Source organism: Esox lucius, chromosome 3 (assembly GCF_011004845.1).
Source record: "Esox lucius isolate fEsoLuc1 chromosome 3, fEsoLuc1.pri, whole genome shotgun sequence".
Lineage (NCBI taxonomy): Eukaryota > Metazoa > Chordata > Actinopteri > Esociformes > Esocidae > Esox > Esox lucius.
The window spans coordinates 34,962,639-34,988,146 of NC_047571.1; the positions used below are offsets into that span (position 1 = coordinate 34,962,639).

The 25,508-nt window shown below is 47.3% G+C and overlaps 2 protein-coding genes across 5 annotated transcripts; both read left to right on the forward strand.

Moving 5' to 3' along the window:
• Nucleotides 1-589: 589 nt before the first annotated feature.
• On the forward strand, nucleotides 590-1,962 carry LOC117594272 (tetra-peptide repeat homeobox protein 1-like). The gene is made up of 3 exons (XM_034291564.1): nucleotides 590-595; nucleotides 719-734; nucleotides 1,007-1,962. Exons 1-3 carry the CDS (start codon nucleotides 590-592, stop codon nucleotides 1,960-1,962), a joined length of 978 nt encoding a protein of 325 aa, XP_034147455.1.
• Nucleotides 1,963-2,140: 178 nt separating this feature from the next.
• On the forward strand, nucleotides 2,141-25,490 carry csnk1g2a (casein kinase 1, gamma 2a). Of its 4 annotated transcripts, none has more exons than XM_034291528.1 (11): nucleotides 2,141-2,404; nucleotides 4,123-4,192; nucleotides 8,820-8,968; nucleotides 9,065-9,299; nucleotides 16,353-16,438; nucleotides 17,621-17,705; nucleotides 21,051-21,199; nucleotides 22,521-22,604; nucleotides 23,370-23,471; nucleotides 24,487-24,593; nucleotides 25,194-25,490. In XM_034291528.1, the coding sequence occupies exons 1-11, from the start codon at nucleotides 2,162-2,164 to the stop codon at nucleotides 25,246-25,248; spliced, it is 1,365 nt and encodes a 454-aa protein (XP_034147419.1). In that variant the 5' UTR covers nucleotides 2,141-2,161; the 3' UTR covers nucleotides 25,249-25,490. The 4 variants fall into 4 exon arrangements, with proteins under 4 accessions (XP_034147419.1, XP_034147420.1, XP_034147421.1 ...); XM_034291529.1 differs by having other exon boundaries at nucleotides 21,054-21,199; XM_034291530.1 differs by lacking the exon at nucleotides 23,370-23,471.
• The last annotated feature ends 18 nt before the right edge of the window (nucleotides 25,491-25,508 follow it).

Genomic DNA, 25,508 nt, shown 5'->3' on the forward strand with positions numbered 1-25,508 from the left:
TTCAGTCACAACAGAAGATTATTCGGGTCTAGAAAATAGATTTTTTTTGTTAAATTGTACTTAAAGAACGAACCTGTCCATTTTGTCACGCTTCTGGCAAAAGAGGAATCTGTGTTTGTGATAAATATAACCTACCGCTGCTTCACTTCACAGCAGGATTCCTTGCTCTGAGGTAACTAGGGACACATACATTGGGCAGCGATCAGTATCGCCCGACTGTAGACAAGAAAATATTATAATATTCTTTTTTTTCCATTTTCTGTTGCGATGTTGTTGATACAGTGTAATTTAACACTTAAGTTAACTGTGTATATATATATATATATATATATATATATACACAGTGTAATACTTAACTGTATATCCTGCAATTGTATAATGTCTAATCGGAACTTGCGAATGAGTGAATACATTTAGTACGTTTGAACGCAGGCTTTTATTAAATCTGCATATGCACAGGAAAGAGTCCTGCACACACACAGCGTCTGGGCCTGGTGGAGTCATTCACAGTAGCCATTTTGTCACATGGGTTAACAATTCCAGCGTTGGTGGTCTATACTTTTATATTACACGGTTTTTCTTAAACGACATGATCGTAGGAAACAGCGACTAGAGAGGCCGGTACATAACAAATGTCGACACAGGTTGGTTTGTAAAAATTTATTGCAAATTCTGTTATTGGATCAACTAGCTAACATTCTCTCATGTGTCTTTCCAGGTGTTCTGCAGTGAGGGTTAGAGCTTTTCACTTACCCGAGTCCAGCTAGAGGTCTCGGAACACTGCATCACCAGGTGTGTGGTGCTGCTGGGAATGCCTGCACCTTCACAACCTCACCTGGAGGGGGCGCTGGAGGACGACGCCCACAGCACTCACGGAAAAGATAGCTAGGAGACAGCAGCTAGGAAAGCCTTCTTTGCTGGTGTGATGCTGCCTTAATGCTGCTCGTGATTGGAGAAGAACAAGAAACCCAAACCTATAGGAGAGGCTAGCCCATTAACCCCGCAGGAGAGGCTAACCTGCTCATTAAGCCCGCAGGACCGGGTAGCCAGGCCATTAAGCCAGCAGGACCGTGTACCCTGCCCGTTAAGCCCGCAGGATCGGGTAGCCTGCCCGTTAAGGCCGCAGGACCGGGTAGCCTGCCCGTTAAGGCCGCAGGACCGGGTAGCCTGCCCGTTAAGGCCGCAGGACCGGGTAGCCTGCCCGTTAAGGCCGCAGGACCGGGTAGCCTGCCCGTTAAGGCCGCAGGACCGGGTAGCCTGCCCGTTAAGGCCGCAGGACCGGGTAGCCTGCCCGTTAAGGCCGCAGGACCGGGTAGCCTGCCCGTTAAGGCCGCAGGACCGGGTAGCCTGCCCTTTAAGGCCGCAGGACCGGGTAGCCTGCCCGTTAAGGCCGCAGGACCGGGTAGCCTGCGCGTTAAGGCCGCAGGACCGGGTAGCCTGCCCGTTAAGGCCGCAGGACCGGGTAGCCTGCCCGTTAAGGCCGCAGGACCGGGTAGCCTGCCCGTTAAGGCCGGAGGACCGGGTAGCCTGCCCGTTAAGACCGCAGGACCGGTTAGCCTGCCAATTAACCCAGCAGGACCGGTTAGCCTGCCCGTTAAGCACCCAGGACCGGTTAGCCTGCCAATTAACCCAGCAGGACCGGTTAGCCTGCCCGTTAAGCACCCAGGACCGGTTAGCCTGCCAATTAACCCAGCAGGACCGGTTAGCCTGCCCGTTAAGCACCCAGGACCGGTTAGCCTGCCAATTAACCCAGCAGGACCGGTTAGCCTGCCCGTTAAGCACCCAGGACCGGGTAGCCAGCCCGTTAAGGCCGCAGGACCGGGAAGCCAGCCCGTTAAGACCGCAGGACCGGGAAGCCAGCCCGTTAAGACCGCAGGACCGGGTAGCCAGCCCGTTAAGCCCGCAGGAGGGGCTAGTCAGCCCGTTAAGCCCGCAGGAGGGGCTACTCCAAACTGTTTCTAACTTGATAAGTAAACAGCAAACCTGTTGACGGCCACAAACCCCGTCATTAACCACGTAGTCCTGCACTGTGTCTGGATCTCTTCTCTCCTCCACCCTCTCCCCATCCCCAACCTCCCCCCCGGTCCGGTGGACGTTTTGGCGGCTCTTAGGATTGCATGGCAGTGGAGTAATCGTGGAGAGGCCAGGGTACCACAAGCTTATGGACTTTGACAAGAGAGGCGGAGGGGGAGGAGGGGGAAGGACGGAGGCCGAGGAAGGGAAAAGGATGTCGAAGACCGGTGGGAGCCGGTCAGGGCATGGCAGTCGTAGCTCAGGGGGTAACTCTGGGGTGCTCATGGTGGGCCCCAACTTTAGGGTTGGGAAGAAGATTGGATGTGGGAACTTCGGAGAACTCCGCCTCGGAAAGAACCTGTACACTAATGAATACGTGGCCATCAAACTGGTGAGTGCACCACGACATGAGACATTAACCAGCTCAGTTCACACCCCTTCTCTAAGATAGGGATGCGTAAACAATTTTGACCAATGAGGACATGCATTCTGCTCTGGGCCATATTTTAGTGTGCTGTCTGGCTTTCTTTAGATAAATAATCTAGACTATGACACCATGTCGTCATATGTCTATAATTGTCCCTGCTTGATATTAGGGTACATAACGACACTGATGGTCCCAGAGGGGGCAGCACTGTATAGCGCACTGATTTCAGCTTCAAGGGGCCAGTTTAAATCAGTCCACTGTGCATGGAGTCGGCGGTCGGTTTGGTCGTGGTGCCAGTGACTGCTGAGGGAACAGTTCCTTTCCTCTCCATCGTGAGCCTGGCCTGTGGGCTGGATTTGCCTCAGCCAGATTACCGTTATGTAATTCATTATGATAAAAGAACATGCGGGCATTACTGTCCCCCACTGTCTCATTCCCGTCTCTCAACGTGGTTTGGTGACTGAGCGTGTGCGGTCTTCTGGCCTCAGTCTCGTCACACGGCTTTGTGATGCCCGCCTCTGACTCCAGTAACTCTGTCTGTGTCTGTTGGGGGGGGAACACTTGATAGGTAGCGTTAGACAGGTCTTGAAAGGGTTCGGGCGAACGTCATCAAACTAAGTTAAATCTGCTTGTTCGTGTCCATGTCAGTCTTGAGGACCTGGGAACTGTGTGGGCGCGTCTTTGGGTCCCAAATCTACAATTACACTCCACCTCTGTGCCAGTGGGGTGGGTGGCACTTTCGTCAGCAAGGACATCTTCCTGCAAGACGACACCCAAGAACACATCCCAATCTACAGAAAATACATGTTGCAATGTCCAGACTGGAATTCAGTTGAAAACCTGTGGTTTAAAATGACGAGGGAAAATCATTTCTACACTTTCTCTTGCCTGTCAATTATTATTGCTTGGTTAGGTTAAAGGTTAAAGGTTAGGGCTAGGGGATGGGGAACATTTATTTCTGTTGTGTGTGTGTGTGTGCAGGCTTGACTAAAGCTGGGGTAAGCCGCCTTGTGTTTTGTCCACTCTGATAGCTGTTCAGAACATCCTGTGGGTTTAAATCTGTTTCTCTTGGCTTGATGATTTTCATTCCAGAACACATTTCCCCCACTCTTAACCCTAACCCGTGAGGCTCCAGGAATTGCAAAAGCATTTATGTAAGTCAGGATGTTTTAGTCCTTACAGGGTAGCATGTACATAGCACCCCCCACCTTCACCCCACATCCAGCTGAGCTGTGACTGGCATGAACTGAAAAACTGGAACTGCCTTGTGAATTAGAATTACTTAACACATGACTAATAGTGTTCAAATCTTTTTTTTTTCCTTCATGAATTGTGCAGTTTTTTTCTTCAGAAAGGTGTTGGTATCCACCACAAACAGGAGGGGGTGTGGATGTAGACTAGTTATAAAACATATTTGTGCAAGTGAATAGCTGACTAGCCAGTTCAAACGCCTGAGGAGAGTCAGGTTTTCATCCTGAGCACTCTATAAACGTCTGTGTGAGAGAATGTTGATGTGGGTTTTCCCCCACCAATTTATGCTTTGACCACTTTAATGTAGGATTCCACAAGTATCAATAAGACTGTAGTAATGTTCTCCTATGTTGATTTGATTTCCATTTTTAGTGGTACTAGTAATGTTCAGGTTGTCTCTGATCTTGTTTTATGCATCTCATTTTCTCCAGGAGCCAATCAAGTCCAGGGCGCCACAGCTTCACCTGGAGTACAGATTTTATAAACAGCTGGGGAGTTCAGGTACGACAAAAACGTAGTCGTTTGGGAATGTGTTGAAGTTATATTCATTCCTTCAGTGTTTTGTTGTAGTGGGAAGTTGTCTGTCTTTGGGGTATTTCAGTGACTGGACCTGTTTTTTATTTGACAACTTACTAATTTAAACGTTTTTATTACGTTGCCATGTAAGACCCATCAGGATTCACTGTCTTGCACCGGAACAACAGGGTTTTCACCTTGTAAAGGATTAAAACCAACAACCTTTTGTGTACTAGTCCAACAGTCCGAACCATTAGGTTACTTGGCCACCCAAACTTCTCAAGTACCTCCAGCCTGGTCTTCAAGAGATGAGAACCATATTTTTTCTTACTTCAAAGAAAATAAAGATTTTGGGTCAGATGGATCCGACCTCTTACAGACTGACACAATCAGTACACAAAAGCTGTTTCATCCCACCATGGAATGCAATCTCATTAACGCAGGGAGTATCAACAATGAATAACTAGGATCTTCGACACGTGAAAGACCAAAGATTGAACATAAACTTATGACAGGCGAAACAAATGCAAGAGAGGGAGATGAGTGGGCAGAAACATGTTCATATGTAATCGGGATCACACAGTGTCTTCTCCGAAACTAGCCATAATGTGCTACTTTTTTTGGTTTTAATTTAAATGATAGTTTTATATTTTGTCTAGTTAGGGTACTAAAGCTTCTCCAGTAAGTCTAATAACCTAACATCTACTCATTAGACAATGACCCTTAACTCCGGCATTTGTAATCTAGCATCAAGTTGGGCTATATAACCTAGGCCTTTATAACAAATCACCCCCCCCCCCCGGCCTTTACAATTGGAATAGAACACTCCCCCAGGCTTTATAACCGGTTTTCTAGTTGGACTAGAACACTTTCCCCAGGCCTTTATAACCTGTTGTCTAGTTGGACTAGAACACTTTCCCCTGGCCTTTATAACCTGTTGTCTAGTTGGACTAGAACACTTTCCCCTGGCCTTTATAACCTGTTGTCTAGTTGGACTAGAACACTTTCCCCAGGCCTTTATAACCTGTTGTCTAGTTGGACTAGAACACTTTCCCCTGGCCTTTATAACCTGTTGTCTAGTTGGACTAGAACACTTTCCCCTGGCCTTTATAACCTGTTGTCTAGTTGGACTAGAACACTTTCCCCTGGCCTTTATAACCTGTTGTCTAGTTGGACTAGAACACTTTCCCCTGGCCTTTATAACCTGTTGTCTAGTTGGACTAGAACACTTTCCCCTGGCCTTTATAACCTGTTGTCTAGTTGGACTAGAACACTTTCCCCTGGCCTTTATAACCTGTTGTCTAGTTGGACTAGAACACTTTCCCCTGGCCTTTATAACCTGTTGTCTAGTTGGACTAGAACACTTTCCCCTGGCCTTTATAACCTGTTGTCTAGTTGGACTAGAACACTTTCCCCTGGCCTTTATAACCTGTTGTCTAGTTGGACTAGAACACTTTCCTAATGTAGTTAATGACTGATCCTAATGTGGTAAATAGGACTGATCCTGAAGTTATAAAGACTGTGTCTGAAAGTGTAGTTTAACCCTTTAAAAGTTCACAGCCTGATGTGTGTGCTGAATTCCCCCCCAAGCCAGTAGAATGGCAGTGTATTGCAATGAAATCATACATATGCGTCAGATTTCCCATCTATCTTCGGAATGGTAAATAATGAACTAGGCTTTACCAGCCCACCAGCTTGTGATGCGTCCCAAATGGTTTCCTGCACGGTACACTGGCTTTGACCAGAACGTCAGATGGATTGTGGGTGATCAGAGGCAGCCAACGCAGTGTACTAGGTGGGGAAGAGACGGGAGGCTTGCTCTGGCTCAAACCCGTTTATTAAAAAACAGATCTCACATGCTGTTGACAGGGATCTGAAGACTTCTGCTGACTGACCTCCAGCCAGTGGTGGTTGGACCTGCCTTCCTTTATTAATAATGGGCTCATGGGGTGAAATATCTACACTGGTCAAAAAATTAAGGGAACACATAATCATCACAGTATAACACCAAGTCAGTGAAACTTCAGGGACGTCAATCTGTCCAGTTAGGAAGCATAAGCGATTATGAATCACTGTCACCTGTTTTGGTGCAAATGAAAGTGACAAGTGAACAGGTGCACTGGAGAGGCAACAGCAAGACAACCCCCAAAAAGGGAATGGTTTTGCAGGTGGTGCCCACAGACAATTGCTCTCTCATCCTTCCTGGCTGATTCTTCTCTAGTTTAGCGTTTTGCTAGTGTCCTTGTCACTTCTGGCAGCATGAGGTGGTACCTGCAGCCCATTCAGGTTGCACAGGTAGTCCAGCTTCTCCAGGTTGAGACGTTGCAAGAAGGCTTGCAGTGTCATCCAGTACAGTCTCAAGAGCATGGAGGAAAGACCAGGAGATTGGTCGGTACACAAGGAGAGCTGGACTGGGCCGTAGAAGGGCATCAACCCAGCAGCAGGACTGGTATCTGCTCCTTTCTGCAAGGAGGAACAGGAGGAGCACTGCCAGAGCCCTACAAAATGACCTCCAGCAGGCTACTGGTGTGCATGTTTCTGACCATACTATCAGAAACAGACTCCCCTAGGGCCCAATGTCCTCTAGTGGGACCTGTGCTCACAGCCCAGCACTGTGCTGCTCGATTGGCATTCACCAGAGAACACCAGAATTGGCAAGTCCGCCACTGGCACCCCGTTCACTTCACAGATGAGAGCAGGTTCACACTGAGCACATGACAGACATAAAAGAATCTGGAGAAGCCGTGATGAACATTATCCTGCCTGCAACATCATCCAGCATGACTGGTTTGGCGGTGGGTCAGTGATGGTCTGGGGAGGCATATCCTTGGAGGGTCACACAGACCTCCATGTGCTAGCCAACGGTGTACAGACCTCACGCTGGTGCAGTGGGCCCTGGGTTCCTCCTGGTGCAGGACAATGCCCGGCCTCATGTGGCCAGAGTGTGTAGGCAGTTCCTGGATGACAAAGGCATTGAATGCCATTGACTGACCCTCGTGTTCCTCAGACCTGAGTCCATTTGAGAACCTCTGGGACGTTGTATCGGTGCATCTGACACTGCTAATTAGTCCCTTGCTCTTTTTAGCCCAAATGACGCAGTGGCCATGATTCCCAAATATATTTTCAGATTTTGATTTGTCAGACCACACGACAGTTTTCCACTTCACCTCAGTCTATCTTAAATGATCTTGAGCCCAGAGAACACAGTGGCGGTTCTGGATCTGGTTTATATATGAGCATGATAAGGTTATTGGTTATAGACTGACATTATTAATGCATTAGACTGAAGATAACTGCTGCTCTGCCGAAAGCATGAGCTCCGTTTTGCTGGCAAGCTTGGTGGTTTGAATTTGGCTGGCCGTAAGTGCAAGCCAAGCACAACTATGGACCAATGGCCCTATCTGATCATTTGGGGGCCACTTTTGCTGAAAATGTGTGCGTGTGATTAACTCCTGACAGTAAACCTCTGTTAAAGACCCCATAGAATGGCACTCTTCCTCAGGTACGAGCACTGGAGAGGGGCTGCCATAAATGTGTGACAGACTTTAAATGACGATTTTCAATGTAGGCCAAATCAGAAAGATTTTTCTCAGAAAGCAATTCGCCACTTCATGAAAACCTCCGACACGTTTTTCTGGCGATAGGGTTAGAAAATGTGGGCTAAACCTTGTGGTCCCACGGCAAACGTTGAATCAACTGATTGTACAGCAAGGCTGACAAGTGGCATTGAAGTAGTATCGGTTTTCAGTTGATTTCTCACCACAAAAGTTATCTTTCGAATTAATAACACAACACTGTCAGATCACGCTACAAGACAGGGAGGAAAAGAAACCATTCAACTTTTACTTTACTTACCAGAGGCGTTGCTCACAATACATTTGGGACTTAGCGCCGTTTCCTACATTATAATATCAGGCTTCTCAACTGGAATTATTGGCTTTATGGGAGGAAAATAGGCAAAAAATATATAAACAGCTCCGGAAAATATTAAGAGACCACTGCACATTTGTTGGATCATAGCGTTTGTGTTTTATTGCTGTGTAAATGTAGGCTATTATATGGCTATTTAAAACATGTCCGGTAGCTGTTCTATATGGCCAGCTTTCTGGAATTTTAACAGCCATAATCACAGTGGAAAAAAAAGGCTAACGTAAACTCTGATATAACTCCCGCCCACAGTGCTATTTTGCATACTTGAATCGGTCGGTTTGATTTCCCCTTCCAAATTTATTTGTTTATTTAGGTATCTACTTTGACTTGGCTGTTCAGTTCAACAGTTATCATGTGTCTAATAAAGTCAAAGATTGTTCATTTCCGACAGTGTGGGGGGTGGTATCGGACGATTAATCGTCTACCGGCTTTTTCCTGCTCCAAATTATTGTTACTATATCGGCCTTTAAAAATCCACTATTGGTCGACCACTAGTGTAATGTTCCACCAGGTTTAGTTTGTTAGCCTTACACAACTCTTTTGTTGCCTCTGTCCCAGCTTTTTGAATCCAGTGTTCATCCATATGTCATTAGGTGAAGTTTTTTGTTAATGTGCAATTCAACTAACGGAAACCACTAAATACATTTTCGAAGTTCTATTTTCCTTTTGTGTGTCTCAACAGAGGGTGTGCCCCAGGTGTTTTATTTTGGTCCCTGTGGGAAGTACAATGCCATGGTTCTGGAGCTACTGGGGCCCAGTCTAGAAGACCTGTTTGATCTGTGTGATAGAACCTTCTCCCTGAAGACTGTCCTCATGATCGCCATACAGTTGGTATGCACGCTCTCTCTACTCACTCTCTTTCTCAATCTCTTAAGTTCACACACTTTTACCTTCTCTCTATATTAATACTCTTTCACCCTCTTTCAGATCACACGGATGGAGTTTGTCCACACCAGAAGTCTGATCTACCGGGATGTGAAGCCAGAGAACTTCCTGGTTGGTCGTCCCGGCAGCAAACGGCAGCATACCATACACATCATCGACTTTGGCCTTGCCAAAGAGTACATCGACTCAGAGACCAAAAAACACATCCCCTACCGAGAGCACAAGAGCCTAACTGGCACTGCACGCTACATGAGCATCAACACTCACCTGGGAAAAGGTACGAGTTAGGGTTAGCTACAGCATCAACACTCACCTGGGAAAAGGTACGAGTTAGGGTTAGCTACAGCATCAACACTCACCTGGGAAAAGGTACGAGTTAGGGTTAGCTACAGCATCAACACTCACCTGGGAAAAGGTACAAGTTAGGGTTAGCTACAGCATCAACACTCACCTGGGAAAAGGTACGAGTTAGGGTTAGCTACAGCATCAACACTCACCTGGGAAAAGGTACGAGTTAGGGTTAGCTACAGCATCAACACTCACCTGGGAAAAGGTACGAGTTAGGGTTAGCTACAGCATCAACACTCACCTGGGAAAAGGTACGAGTTAGGGTTAGCTACAGCATCAACACTCACCTGAGAAAAGGTACAAGTTAGGGTTAGCTACAGCATCAACACTCACCTGGGAAAAGGTACGAGTTAGGGTTAGCTACAGCATCAACACTCACCTGGGAAAAGGTACGAGTTAGGTTCAGCTACAGCATCAAGTAAATACTTATGAAATCAACTATGTATATGAAGATATTAGAAAACTACTGAATAACCCATAAACATGTCTTAGCATCAGCTAAGTATATGGGATCAGTGCAGCCGAGTCTCTGCGGGGTCAGGCCAGCCGAGTCTCTGCGGGGTCAGGCCAGCCGAGTCTCTGCGGGGTCAGGCCAGCCGAGTCTCTGCGGGGTCAGGCCAGCCGAGTCTCTGCGGGGTCAGGCCAGCCGAGTCTCTGCGGGGTCAGGCCAGCCGAGTCTCTGCGGGGTCAGGCCTGCCGAGTCTCTGCGGGGTCAGGCCTGCCGAGTCTCTGCGGGGTCAGGCCAGCCGAGTCTCTGCGGGGTCAGGCCAGCCGAGTCTCTGCGGGGTCAGGCCAGCCGAGTCTCTGCGGGGTCAGGCCAGCCGAGTCTCTGCGGGGTCAGGCCAGCCGAGTCTCTGCGGGGTCAGGCCTGCCGAGTCTCTGCGGGGTCAGGCCTGCCGAGTCTCTGCGGGGTCAGGCCTGCCGAGTCTCTGCGGGGTCAGGCCTGCCGAGTCTCTGCGGGGTCAGGCCACATCATGCTTGGTAACATTTCAAATCGTCTGTCAGGCCAACAGGCTCAGTGGACCATAACAAGGTCACTTGACTATGGAATGTCTGCCCATGCTGTGTTTCCACCGGTGCTTTACCCCCGGTAGCAGGGCTACACCGGTACTTTACCCCCGGTAGCAGGGCTACACCGGTGCTTTACCCCCGGTAGCAGGGCTACACCGGTGCTTTACCCCCGGTAGCAGGGCTACACCGGTGCTTTACCCCCGGTAGCAGGGCTACACCGGTGCTTTACCCCCGGTAGCAGGGCTACACCGGTGCTTTACCCCCCGGTAGCAGGGCTACACCGGTGCTTTACCCCCGGTAGCAGGGCTACACCGGTGCTTTACCCCCGGTAGCAGGGCTACACCGGTGCTTTACCCCCGGTAGCAGGGCTACACCGGTGCTTTACCCCCGGTAGCAGGGCTACACCGGTGCTTTACCCCCGGTAGCAGGGCTACACCGGTGCTTTATGCTGTTGGCTCCAGACTTTCCTGTTTCCACTGTACATTTGGTACCACGGACTTAAGGAGGGGCTCAGGTGGGGAGGGAGGAGTAAACTATCAACGCAGTTTGGTGTTCTGGTTACTAAAAATAAAAGGCAATAGTTTTCTGGTAGTAAAATAATCAATGACGTCATGCTCAGTTTGTTTACCTTACGGCGTTTAAACTTGTAATAAAACTAATTTCTTCCTCAAACTCTGCGACTGGCTCCTTCTCCACCTACACTCGTACCACTGCAACTGTGAGCAAGTGTATTCATTATTTAGTATAAGTATTTTAGGTAATTTAGTGTTATACGTTCTATGGGTGATGTCTCGGTCTCTATTGGGCTCTATTTTTCTATTGGGTCAATGGTATCATATCACCTTCATTCGTTCCAGCTCTTTCCGTTCTGAGTCTTTGCTTCCCTGTGCTGTTGCGTTTAGTTTTTTTAGGCTATTTTATCAGGGATTTCTTTATAAGATTGGATGAAAATCATTGCAAGAAGCCTAAAGCAAATAATACACATTGCTATTCAAAGAGCACAACATGCTGCGTTTTCATAGCATGTAACGCGTCAACTTTAAAACCCCGCCCCAGGTCCTAAAGTCCAGGGCTTGGCCCCAAGTGAGAGCCGGGCTACTCAGCCATGGTCTAGTGGCAGACTGGCGCTGTCCCGTGTCAATGCAAACAGAAACATTTCTGGACTTCAGGGTAAAACACCCGTGTTTGACACCAGTGGAAATGAGGCATCAGCATTCTGTGTGTGTGAGTCTGTATCTCTCTCTGTATCTCTCTCTGTATCTCTCTCTGTATCTCTCTCTCTGTATCTCTCTCTCTCTCTGTATCTCTCTCTCTCTCTGTATCTCTCTCTCTCTCTGTATCTCTCTCTCTCTCTCTCTCTCTCTCTCTCTCTCTCTCTCTCTCTCTCTCTCTCTCTCTCTCTCTTATCAATGCAATTCAACTTTATTAGCATGACAGTTATTACAACCATATTGCCAAAGTTAGAGGTACAGTAAGAAGGAGTCTACACGGTAGCAGCCCCATTTAAGGTCACATCAAGAACAACAATAACCAGCATTGTCAGAAATATTCAGCAATAACAAAATGCTCAGAGTGAACAACAGGTACAAATAAACGAATAACAGTCATATAAACACTAAGACCGTCATCATCCGAAAGACCTAGCAACAACTAAAACATTGAGGTGAACAGTAACAATGAAGTGAGAATACATAAATAATGAATACAATTTAACAGTTCACGGCAGGTCACAGGTTATCCCTTATTTTGTGTCACTCTCTGAGGAAGCGTCCAGCTAGGGGGGCTGTGTGTCCCTCCCCCAAGAACACCTGCATCTGTTCCTCATTGGACAGCATGGTGAATGATGGCACTAGTGTTTCACATGTATTAAAGAAATGCTGTCTGGTGTTTGTGTCATGTTGGCAGTGTAGAAATGCTGTCTGGTGTTTATGTCATGTTGGCAGTGTAGAAATGCTGTCTGGTGTTTATGTCATGTTGGCAGTGTAGAAATGCTGTCTGGTTTTTGTGTCATGTTGGCAGTGTAGAAATGCTGTCTGGTGTTTGTGTCATGTTGGCAGTGTAGAAATGCTGTCTGGTGTTTGTGTCATGTTGGCAGTGTAGAAATGCTGTCTGGTGTTTGTGTCATGTTGGCAGTGTAGAAATGCTGTCTGGTTTTTGTGTCATGTTGGCAGTGTAGAAATGCTGTCTGGTGTTTGTGTCATGTTGGCAGTGTAGAAATGCTGTCTGGTGTTTGTGTCATGTTGGCAGTGTAGAAATGCTGTCTGGTGTTTGTGTCATGTTGGCAGTGTAGAAATGCTGTCTGGTGTTTGTGTCATGTTGGCAGTGTAGAAATGCTGTCTGGTTTTTGTGTCATGTTGGCAGTGTAGAAATGCTGTCTGGTGTTTGTGTCATGTTGGCAGTGTAGAAATGCTGTCTGGTTTTTCTGTAATGTTGGCAGTGTAGAAATGCTGTCTGGTGTTTGTGTCATGTTGGCAGTGTAGAAATGCTGTCTGGTTTTTGTGTCATGTTGGCAGTGTAGAAATGCTGTCTGTTTTTTGTGTCATGTTGGCAGTGTAGAAATGCTGTCTGTTTTTTGTGTCATGTTGGCAGTGTAGAAATGCTGTCTGGTTTTTGTGTCATGTTGGCAGTGTAGAAATGCTGTCTGGTGTTTGTGTCATGTTGGCAGTGTAGAAATGCTGTCTGGTGTTTGTGTCATGTTGGCAGTGTAGAAATGCTGTCTGGTTTTTGTGTAATGTTGGCAGTGTAGAAATGCTGTCTGGTGTTTGTGTAATGTTGGCAGTGTAGAAATGCTGTCTGGTGTTTGTGTCATGTTGGCAGTGTAGAAATGCTGTCTGGTGTTTGTGTCATGTTGGCAGTGTAGAAATGCTGTCTGGTGTTTGTGTCATGTTGGCAGTGTAGAAATGCTGTCTGGTTTTTGTGTCATGTTGGCAGTGTAGAAATGCTGTCTGGTGTTTGTGTCATGTTGGCAGTGTAGAAATGCTGTCTGGTTTTTGTGTCATGTTGGCAGTGTAGAAATGCTGTCTGGTTTTTGTGTCATGTTGGCAGTGTAGAAATGCTGTCTGGTGTTTGTGTCATGTTGGCAGTGTAGAAATGCTGTCTGGTTTTTCTGTAATGTTGGCAGTGTAGAAATGCTGTCTGGTGTTTGTGTCATGTTGGCAGTGTAGAAATGCTGTCTGGTTTTTCTGTAATGTTGGCAGTGTAGAAATGCTGTCTGGTTTTTGTGTCATGTTGGCAGTGTAGTAGAAAGTGCATCTCTGTCTCTACCTCACCTGTCGTACAGTGACCACATGTTCTGGATTCTTTTGGTAACCAGGTTTTTTTGTGCCTACCTTTTTCAATGGCTAGGCTGTGGTCGCTGAGCCTGTACTTGGTCAGGATCTGTCTCTGCTTTATCTTTGACAGTAAAAAGATATTCAGCCAATTCATAGTCTCTGTTTAGGGCCCGATAGCAGCTTAGTCTGTTTTGTGTTTTGGTTTGATTGTTCCAATGTTCCAGATAGGCCTTTTTGGTTTGTTTAACAATTTGGTTCACTCTGATTTGTGATCCCTCTGTATATCTCTCTCTCTGTATATCTTTCTCTCTCTGTATATCTTTCTCTCTCTGTATATCTCTCTCTCTCTGTATATCTCTCTCTCTCTCTGTGTATATCTCTCTCTCTCTCTGTGTATATCTCTCTCTCTCTCTGTGTATATCTCTCTCTCTCTCTGTGTATATCTCTCTCTCTCTCTGTGTATCTCTCTCTCTCTCTGTGTGTATCTCTCTCTCTCTCTGTGTATATCTCTCTCTCTCTCTGTGTATATCTCTCTCTCTCTCTGTGTATCTCTCTCTCTCTCTGTGTATATCTCTCTCTCTCTCTGTGTATATCTCTCTCTCTCTGTGTATCTCTCTCTCTCTCTGTGTATCTCTCTCTCTCTCTGTGTATCTCTCTCTCTCTCTGTGTATCTCTCTCTCTCTCTGTGTATCTCTCTCTCTCTCTGTGTATATCTCTCTCTCTCTGTGTATATCTCTCTCTCTCTGTGTATATCTCTCTCTCTCTGTGTATATCTCTCTCTCTCTGTGTATATCTCTCTCTCTCTGTGTATATCTCTCTCTCTCTGTGTATATCTCTCTCTCTCTGTGTATATCTCTCTCTCTCTGTATATCTCTCTCTCTCTGTATATCTCTCTCTCTCTGTATATCTCTCTCTCTCTCTGTATATATCTCTCTCTCTCTGTATATATCTCTCTCTCTCTGTATATCTCTCTCTCTCTGTATATCTCTCTCTCTCTCTGTGTATATCTCTCTCTCTCTCTGTGTATATCTCTCTCTCTCTCTGTGTATATCTCTCTCTCTCTCTGTGTATCTCTCTCTCTCTCTGTGTATCTCTCTCTCTCTCTGTGTATCTCTCTCTCTCTCTGTGTATATCTCTCTCTCTCTCTGTGTATATCTCTCTCTCTCTCTGTGTATATCTCTCTCTCTCTCTGTGTATCTCTCTCTCTCTCTGTGTATCTCTCTCTCTCTCTGTGTATCTCTCTCTCTCTCTGTGTATCTCTCTCTCTCTCTGTGTATCTCTCTCTCTCTCTGTGTATCTCTCTCTCTCTCTGTGTATCTCTCTCTCTCTCTGTGTATCTCTCTCTCTCTCTGTGTATCTCTCTCTCTCTCTGTGTATCTCTCTCTCTCTCTGTGTATCTCTCTCTCTCTCTGTGTATATCTCTCTCTCTCTGTGTATATCTCTCTCTCTCTGTGTATATCTCTCTCTCTCTGTGTATATCTCTCTCTCTCTGTGTATATCTCTCTCTCTCTGTGTATATCTCTCTCTCTCTGTATATCTCTCTCTCTCTGTATATCTCTCTCTCTCTGTATATCTCTCTCTCTCTGTATATCTCTCTCTCTCTGTATATATCTCTCTCTCTCTGTATATCTCTCTCTCTTTCTCTGTATATCTCTCTCTCTCTCTCTCTCTGTGCGTGTCTTTCTGTCCTTCTGCCTCTGCGAGCCTGTCTGTCTCTGTGCCTCTGTGTGTCTTTCTCTGCCTGCCTTGCGTGTGTGCGTGCCATTGTTTGGTTTCATGTCTAATTGGTAGATGCCCTTTCTGATACGACCACGTTTGGCTGGGTTGAAATCCTTCCTTCACAATGCTTCTCTGTTGTGGGACTTTAAATGTCTCTATTGAGTAGGTCAGAGTATCAATGAGTCTCTGTGGAAGAGCTGCCCAAAGACCTGTCATATAATGTTCCTCAGTATGAGTCTAGATCAGCATTCTGACAGACAACCTGTCCTCAAGTTAGTATGGTCAGGTTTACTGAAGTGTGTGTCTGTGTGTGTGTCTGTGTGTGTGTCTGTGTGTGTGTCTGTGTGTGTGTCTGTCTGTGTGTGTCTGTCTGTGTGTGTCTGTCTGTGTGTGTCTGTCTGTGTGCGTGTCTCGTTCTGTGTGTGTCTGTCTGTCTGTCTGTCTGTGTGTGTGTGTGTGTGTCTCGTTCTGTGTGTGTGTGTGTCTCGTTCTGTGTGTGTGTGTGTCTCGTTCTGTGTGTGTGTGTGTCTCGTTCTGTGTGTGTGTGTGTGTCTCGTTCTGTGTGCGTGCGTGTCTCGTTCTGTGTGCGTGCGTGTCTCGTTCTGTGTGCGTGCGTGCGTGTCTCGTTCTGTGTGTGTGCGTGCGTGTCTCGTTCTGTGTGTGTGCGTGCGTGTCTCGTTCTGTGTGTGTGCGTGCGTGTCTCGTTCTGTGTGTGTGCGTGCGTGTCTCGTTCTGTGTGTGTGCGTGCGTGTCTCGTTCTGTGTGTGTGCGTGCGTGTCTCGTTCTGTGTGTGTGCGTGCGTGTCTCGTTCTGTGCGTGTGCGTGCGTGTCTCTCGTTCTGTGCGTGTGCGTGCGTCTCTCGTTCTGTGCGTGTGCGTGTGCGTGCGTCTCTCGTTCTGTGCGTGTGCGTGCGTCTCTCGTTCTGTGCGTGTGCGTCTCTCGTTCTGTGTCTAAAACTCTTTTGTTTCCCCGTTCTGCAGAACAGAGCAGGAGAGATGATCTGGAGGCTTTGGGTCACATGTTCATGTACTTCCTCCGTGGCAGTCTGCCCTGGCAGGGCCTGAAGGTAGACACACACTTTCTAACCAATGTCTGCCAAGACACTAACGAGTCCCCAAACCTTGAGCTGTATCTCTTCATCAGGTCCAGCTAGCGTCTGTTGAATGTGGTTTGGAGCCTGTCGCTGTCCTCTGTGTGGGTGGATGTGGTCTTGCTGTTCCACCAGCCATCAGATGGTGGAACAGCAAACCCGTATCTCAGAGTCCAATCTGAACAGCTCTGACCGTGCCCATGCAGCCATGGGGGGTTATTCGCGTCACATCGGGGGGGTTGTTCGCGTCACATCGGGGGGTTGTTCGCGTCACATCGGGGGGTTGTTCGCGTCACATCGGGGGGTTGTTCGCGTCACATCGGGGGGTTGTTCGCGTCACATCGGGGGGTTATTCGCGTCACATCGGGGGTTATTCGCGTCACATCGGGGGTTATTCGCGTCACATCGGGGGTTATTCGCGTCACATCGGGGGGTTATTCGCGTCACATCGGGGGGTTATTCGCGTCACATCGGGGGGTTATTCGCGTCACATCGGGGGGTTATTCGCGTCACATCGGGGGGTTATTCGCGTCACATCGGGGGGGTTATTCGCGTCACATCGGGGGGGTTATTCGCGTCACATCGGGGGGTTGTTCGCGTCACATCGGGGGGTTGTTCGCGTCACATCGGGGGGTTGTTCGCGTCACATCGGGGGGTTGTTCGCGTCACATCGGGGGGTTGTTCGCGTCACATCGGGGGGTTGTTCGCGTCACATCGGGGGGTTGTTCGCGTCACATCGAGGGGGTTGTTCGCGTCACATCGAGGGGGTTATTCGCGTCACATCGGGGGGTTGTTCGCGTCACATCGGGGGGTTATTCGCGTCACATCGGGGGGATTCCGTTGTTTTCAGCGGGATCCCTGTTTTTTGTGGACTTAGAACTTCTTGCAGTCCCGAACCACTCTACCCCTCCCCAAACTGAATAACATAACCTAAAATGTTTTACATTAATTCAAATCTCCATTCCCCTTTGGAAGAGGACATATACATTAAATGGAGTACATTTATGTGTTTTTCTCAAACCTTGCTGTATTTTATGCTTGGACACCTGAACACCCTGCACATGTCAGAAGCTGGTGCTGAACCAAGTCCGTTCAAATGAATGTGTCATTACTGGGGTTTTCCTGTTCCACTAATGTTCTGTCCATTCCCATCACCAGGCAGACACATTGAAGGAGCGCTATCAGAAGATTGGTGACACCAAGCGAGCCACGCCCATCGAGGTGCTCTGTGAGAGTTTCCCAGGTCTGTCTCTGATGTCATGCAATACAACGCTTTGTTAGATAATGTACAGAGCACTGCTTTGACACAGGGATCTTATCTAGTCTAAAATGCTAGCCTCAACATCCCAGACATCTTACCACCAATCACAGTAGATTCAAGTTCGTCAGGTTGTTTGGGTCCCAACAATCACAGTGAGGTTCAGATCGTTTGGGTCATCTCCAGGCACAGTGAGGTTCAGATCGTTTGGGTCATCTCCAGGCACAGTGAGGTTCAGATCGTTTGGGTCATCTCCAGGCACAGTGAGGTTCAGATCGTTTGGGTCATCTCCAGGCACAGTGAGGTTCAGATCGTTTGGGTCATCTCCAGGCACAGTGAGGTTCAGATCGTTTGGGTCATCTCCAGTCGAAGTGAGGTTCAGAACTTTTGGGTCATCTCCAGGGATGCACCGATGCATCGGTTGGACATCGGTATCGGCCAATATTTGCCTTGTTAACTGCCATCGGCCATCGGGAAATAAATATGACATTCGCCGATGTGGAGAATTTTATTTATTTATTTTTTTGGCGGGAGGGGTGGGGGGGGGGGAGATACCGAGGCGGAAGAGGGCACCCGTGAACTCTCTTCAGTAACTTAGATTAAACAAAGAAGATGGCGGTCGTGTGGCAATATTTTAAAGTTTCAGAGAAAGATCAGCGTTTTGCAGTTTGCAATACGTGTTCCGTTGAAATCTCAAGAGGGGGTCTGTTAGAAAGTCATTTAACACAACAAATCTCATTGGACATTTGAGAAGCAGGCACGAGGCGGTGTACGGGGATTACCTGCAAGCAGACCAAAAACGGAAAAATGAAGCCGCTAAGGAAGCGCAAACCCCCGTTAAGGCTCAGACTTCAATTGACACGGCGTTTGAGAAAGCCAAACAGCTGCCTCCAGACAGCACCAAAGCGAAACAGATAACAAACAAGGTGATGGGGTTCATAGCTTTAGATGACCAGCCTTTCTCTGTAGTGGAGGACGTGGGTTTTCGGAGTCTGATGAAGTTTATGGAGCCACGCTACACGCTGCCGAGCCGACATCACTTTGCCGAGGTCTGTCTCCCCGAAATACACAACATTGTGGCCACGCACATTCATGAGCTACTGGCTTGCGACATCGCTGCAATCAGTTTCACCACTGATATATGGAGTTCAGATGTAAGCCCTGTGAGCATGCTTAGCCTCATGGGCACGGCACAGTGGATTAATAAGGACTTCAACCTGGTAAAGGCAGTGTTGCACTCCCAGGAGTTTGCAGGTACCCACTCAGCATCTGCTATCTCGGAGGCTTTTGAGAAAATGTTCCAGACGTGGAAAATCGACAAAACCAGAGTGCATGCTGTCGTGAGAGATAATGCTAAGAATATGAAAAAAGCTATGATGGACAGTGTTCTGGCTAGTTTTGGCTGTATGGCGCACACACTGCAACTGGCAATTCATGACGGTGTTTTTAGCCAGCGCAGCCTCACTGATATTGTGTCTATATGCCGAAAAATCGTCGGCCACTTTAAACACTCACCCCTTGCCTATTCACGTCTCCAGGCTGTGCAGATCCAGTTGGGAATGAAACCAAAAAGGCTGCAGCAAGATGTTTCCACACGCTGGAATAGTACATTTTATATGATGGAGAGCTTGCTGGAACAAAAGCGCGCACTTGCTACATATGCCGCAGACTACGACCTCCCGGCCACTCTAACTGCGCACCAGTGGCAATTAATTGAAAACTTTATAACACTCCTCTCCCCATTTGAACAATTGACGAGAGAAGTTAGCTCATCAGAAGCATCAGCTGCAGATGTCCTCCCCTCTGTGACAGCCCTGAGACGTCTTCTGAGTAAGCAGGCTGACACCGATCACGGCGTTAAAACAACAAAGACCTCATTATTAGAGGCTATAAATAGACGCTTCGATCAAATCCAGTACGATCCCATTGCCACCTATTTGGATCCCAGATACAAGGATCGTTACTTTGATGAGGATGTTAAACAACGCGCTCGAGAAATACTTGAGGCACACCTGTTGGCTGATGCCGGTGCAGAGGATGTGACGCGCGATGGAGAGCGCGCACATCACACAGAGCGCAAAAGGCAACGATCCGACAGAACAGGGCCCTCCCTGCATGATGTGTTTGAGGAGATTCTGGAAGAAAATGGATCAGAGAGGACAAGTACCTCGTCTGTATCCCAACAACTGGGTATTTTCCTGTCAGAGATCACTATTCCGAGAGGGGAGAGCGCACTTTGCTATTGGAGAAATAACCATCTGCGTTTTCCAGAACTCGCACAAATAGCACGCAAATACCTTAGTGCGCCATGCACCAGCGTAGAGAGTGAGCGGTTATTCAGCTCTGTGTCTCATGTCTTAGATGAAAAGAGAAATAGGCTTTGCTGTGACAAGGCAGAGATGCTTATCTTTGTAAAGAAAAACATGCATCTTATTAAGAAGTTGGCCAGAGATACAGCAGGTGACTTATGTGTCATTAATGATCAGAAGTGGAGGTACTGTTTTGTTTTATAAAATGCCCCGTGTTCGAGCCTGTGAGTTCTGAAAAAGTAATGTTTTATTCTGCATGAGAAATACACAAGGTGAAAGATAGCCCTATTTATGTTTGCATTTATGAATAACATAATTTATTTATTTAAATAATATAATTTATTTATTTCACTTGTTTTTGCATTTACACTTGAAGTATTTTTTTTTTATTTATCAGAAAAATATTTTTTATTGGGCCATGAAAATAATCTCATTGTTTAAGTTTTTGTTTATCAGGCTAAAATCACTCAAATAATTTTGTTGGGCAATGTACTGCTGAAACAATCTTTTCATTGATTACTATTAGTTAGCAGTCAAAGGTTTTTGAATGTTATATTTTTTTATATCAGAAAATAACTTGTTATAAATAAGATTATAACTGTCAACCAGAAAGTGACAATAAAGGTGTTTTTTGTTTCATAAATTGGTCTGATTGAATTTGTGCTCATTCTAGGATAGTGATCAAGAGCCAAAAGACTTTTGTAGCACAAAAGAAGGAATAAATAAAAAAAAAAAAAGCATCGGCCATCGGCCAAATTGTTATGTTAAACATCGGTATCGGTATCGGCCCACAATTTCCCAATCGGTGCATCCCTAGTCATCTCCAGGCACAGTGAGGTTCAGATCGTTTGGGTCATCTCCAGGCACAGTGAGGTTCAGATCGTTTGGGTCATCCTCAGCTTTTTAATTCCATTTTGCATATCATTAATACACCTAATTGTCAGAATGTTTGCTTGAAAATGGCTAATGTTTCTAATGCATTTGTTCCTTCCTGTATTTAATGCTGGTGTACCTCCCCCAGAAGAGATGGCCACCTACCTACGTTATGTTCGCCGGCTGGACTTCTTTGAGAAGCCTGACTACGATTACTTGAGGAAACTCTTCACCGACCTCTTCGACAGGAACGGCTATGTCTTTGACTACGAGTACGACTGGGTCGGCAAACCACTGGTCAGTCCCTAGAACCTACCATAGCATCCTTCAGCCGCTGGTCAGTCTCAGGCCAGGGCTAATCCAGGCCAGGGCTAATCCAGGCCAGGGCTAATCCAGGCCAGGGCTAATCCAGGGTGTTGACTTTAGGAGTGAGGTTCAGGAGTGATCTAATGTGTCTAGACTGTCTACCAGAGGTGTAGATTACTACTGGAGTAGCTGAGGTTATGGAGTGTGTATGTTACTACTGGAGTAGCTGAGGTTATGGAGTGTGTATATTACTACTGGAGTAGCTGAGGTTAAGGAGTGTGTATGTTACTACTGGGGTAGCTGAGGTTATGGAGTGTATATTACTACTGGAGTAGCTGAGGGTATGGAGTGTGTATGTTACTACTGGAGTAGCTGAGGTTATGGAGTGTGTATGTTACTACTGGGGTAGCTGAGGTTATGGAGTGTGTATGTTACTACTGGAGTAGCTGAGGTTATGGAGTGTGTATGTTACTACTGGAGTAGCTGAGGTTATGGAGTGTGTATGTTACTACTGGAGTAGCTGAGGTTATGGAGTGTGTATGTTACTACTGGAGTAGCTGAGGTTAAGGAGTGTTTATGTTACTACTGGGGTAGCTGAGGTTATGGAGTGTTTATGTTACTACTGGGGTAGCTGAGGTTAAGGAGTGTTTATGTTACTACTGGGGTAGCTGAGGTTATGGAGTGTATATTACTACTGGAGTAGCTGAGGTTATGGAGTGTGAAGATTACTACTGGAGTAGCTGAGGTTAAGGAGTGTGTATGTTACTACTGGGGTAGCTGAGGTTATGGAGTGTGTATGTTACTACTGGAGTAGCTGAAGTTATGGAGTGTGTATGTTACTACTGGAGTAGCTGAGGTTATGGAGTGTGTATGTTACTACTGGAGTAGCTGAGGTTAAGGAGTGCGTATGTTACTACTGGAGTAGCTGAGGTTAAGGAGTGCGTATGTTACTACTGGAGTAGCTGAGGTTAAGGAGTGCGTATGTTACTACTGTGAGGAACCAGTGAGGAAGGTTGAAGGGAGCTCTGGTGACAAAGCGGAGGGCAGTGTGGTGAATTGCACATGGGAAGGATGGTCAGGGCTGTGGGGTTGTACATGTCTGGGAAAAGGCACCACAATGCTGCTGACTCCAGAAAGCTTAGGTTTTCTCCACATGCTAGATATAGCAGCCATTTTGGAAGTGTCAGCCAAACGTTTTTTTTTTTTTCGGCTTGGTGTACTGATCCATAATGTCTGCTGTGCACACTGCTTGTTCTCGGCCTGCTCCTATTGGCTGTTTTGTTAATGATGACCTTCCCCTTTCTGTACCCAGCCTACTCCTATTGGTCCAGTACCCAGCGAAACACCCCTTCAGCCCAGCAGCCGAGACAAGGCAGCGCAGCAGACCAAAAACCAGGTAGGACAGACACACGCACACCACTTCTTAATGAGGAACTGACCCTGAGTATATCTGTTCACTGACACTAAAACTGACAGGAGGATTTTCAGATGAAGCACTGTGGATACAGAACACATTTATTGGGACTTCTCAAATGTCTTGTTCTGCGTTGGCTGAATCTGACACCTAACAGCTCCATGCTGGCAGCTTCCTTCTCAATAGCCTGGTGTCAGGTCCGTTTGTGCTTTCATTACCCCAACCCGGTTGGCATGACAACAACATAGGGAGTGTGTAGCGGAGCAGAAACGGACTGAACCCGGGCTAAACTAACCGTGTAAACTGGTTACTCGTCACACCACAGATTGCCACTGACAAAGCCAACAGACGTGCCAACCGATGCCAGTCTCTTAAGAGCAGCTTGTTCACGCTCAGCTCTCAGTGGTGGTGGCTCCTACAGCCTCTTGTCCTTCTGCATGTCACCCGTGCACTCCTCTCTTATGCCCTCCTCCTCACGTGCACTCTTTTCCTCCCACGGCACCGCGTCGGCCCTCAGGTCTGTCCGGTAGTTCTCCACTAGAACCGTTTCTGACTAGCCGCCTAGCTGCTTCTGCGCGGGAGATGCACTTATTTTAAACATTGTTTTTGTTTTGTTTCTTTGTTTCCTTTTACACTCCTCCCTGTCCTGGCTCCTTCACTGTCTCCTCCTCTCATCTCTCACCCTCCACCTTAACCGCCGCTCTTCACCTTTTCTCCCGCCCTCTTCCTCCTTTGCTGTCGCGCCAGTCGCCAGAACCCAAAGGAAGTGAGTCCCAGCCCACTCCAGTGACCAATAGAGAGCTCCTGGGGTCCCATCTAACAGCTGATAGGCTGGGGGGCTCTGTCCAGGTACTGGGCTGTGGGTGTCGCCCTGCACCGCCAAACACTCTGCCTCCTGTCTCTATCTCTCTCTCGGTTTGTCCTTCTTTCTTTCTGGCACATGTTTGTATTGTTTAAGCAGATTTTTACTTTGTTGTTTTTTCTCGTTTTTCTCTTCTCACTCTTGTTGTGTACTACTGGTTTCTTTGCACTGGTTTTCTTTTTTTCCCTCCATTATTCTCCTCACACATTCTGCACACTTTACGCTAGGGCCCGTAACACACACTGGGGCTCATAACGCACACTAGGGCCCGTAACGGAAACTGTTAACGCACACTAGAGCCTGTAACGCACACTAGGGCCTGTAACGCACACTAACGTACATTAAAGCCTGTAACGCACACTAACGTACATTAAAGCCTGTAACGCACACTAACGTACACTAGAGCCTGTAACGCACACTGTAACGTACACTAGAGCCTGTAACGCACACTGTAACGTACACTAGAGCCTGTAACGCACACTGTAACGTACACTAGAGCCTGTAACGCACACTAACGTACACTAGAGCCTGTAACGCACACTAACCTACACTAGAGCCTGTAACGTACACTAGAGCCTGTAACGCACACATTAATGCACAGTAGAGCCTGTAACGCACACTGTATCGTACACTAGAGCCTGTAACGCGCACTAGGGCCTGTATGTCACTGGTATTGAGGGATCAGGTAGCTAACTGGTCCAATCTCAATGGCAGGAAAGTGGAATGTTCAAGTGTTCTATAGTTCTTCTGAGCTCAATGAACCATTTCCAGGAATGGTTCCCAGTATTCCCAGTAATTCCCAGTAATTCCCAGTATTCAGCTGATGACATTACAGCATTGGGCAACATCATGTTCAGAAATATTTTGTGCTTCATTCATTACAGTCTCACCTCTATAGCTCCTCCAGAAATAGACATTATGGTATATTTAGAAACAACAGTAATCTGCCATCTTCCCATGGCCTATGATGTCATCGTAACTTCACTTGATGCTCCTCTGCAGGTGATGAGTTCAACCAATGGGGAGTTGAATACCGACGACCCGACTGCGGGCCATTCCAATGCCCCCATCACTGCTCCAGCTGAGGTGGAGGTTGCTGATGACACCAAGTAAGATGGAAGCCCCCTTCTCCAGCATGCACTGCTCCATGAGCCCCTTTCCCCAGCATGCACTGCTCCATGAGCCCCCTTCCCCAGCATGCACTGCTCCATGAGCCCCCTTCCCCAGCATGCACTGCTCCATGAGCCCCCTTCCCCAGCATGCACTGCTCCATGAGCCCCCTTCCCCAGCATGCACTGCTCCATGAGCCCCCTTCCCCAGCATGCACTGCTCCATGAGCCATACACATCTATTAATAGACATAGGCACCTAATGTCGTGGGGGTGTTTCCACCTCGAGGGACATGTCTTGGAGGACACATGTCCCGATCTTCAACTTTCTTGAGCCCATTGGCAATGGGTTGAGTTAGCAGTTGCACATTGGATATGACTACATATATAACTAGATCTATAACTAACTTTGGGAGAAAAGGGATTAGAAGGGATTTAAAAAACAATAATCAAACACATTCGGTTTCCTCCGAACCCATTAAGGTTGCAAACTCATAGAACCGGTTCCTGGCTGGTTCTCCCGTTTGTATTGGCAAGAACATTTGTTTGATGCTAGAATGAATATTCCTGCTGTCTAATCGTTAACCCCCTGTGTTCCAGATGCTGCTGTTTCTTTAAGAGGAGGAAGAGGAAAGGCATCCAGAGACACAAGTAAAGGAGAGGAGGAGGAGGAGAAGCAGCCGAAGGAGTGGTTGGCGGACACACACACACACACGCACGCACACAAACACACAGACAGACTGGCTGACTCATGAGGGAAGGACGGAAGCGGTGTGGAAATGGATCGGGCCAGGACTCTACACCCACCCCTCTCCGTGCTCATGGTCAACACGGCCCTCTGGTGACCACACTCTTGTACTACAACAGACAGGTGTGATGAGCCGCAGGGACAGACAGGACACCCCCCAGGACAGA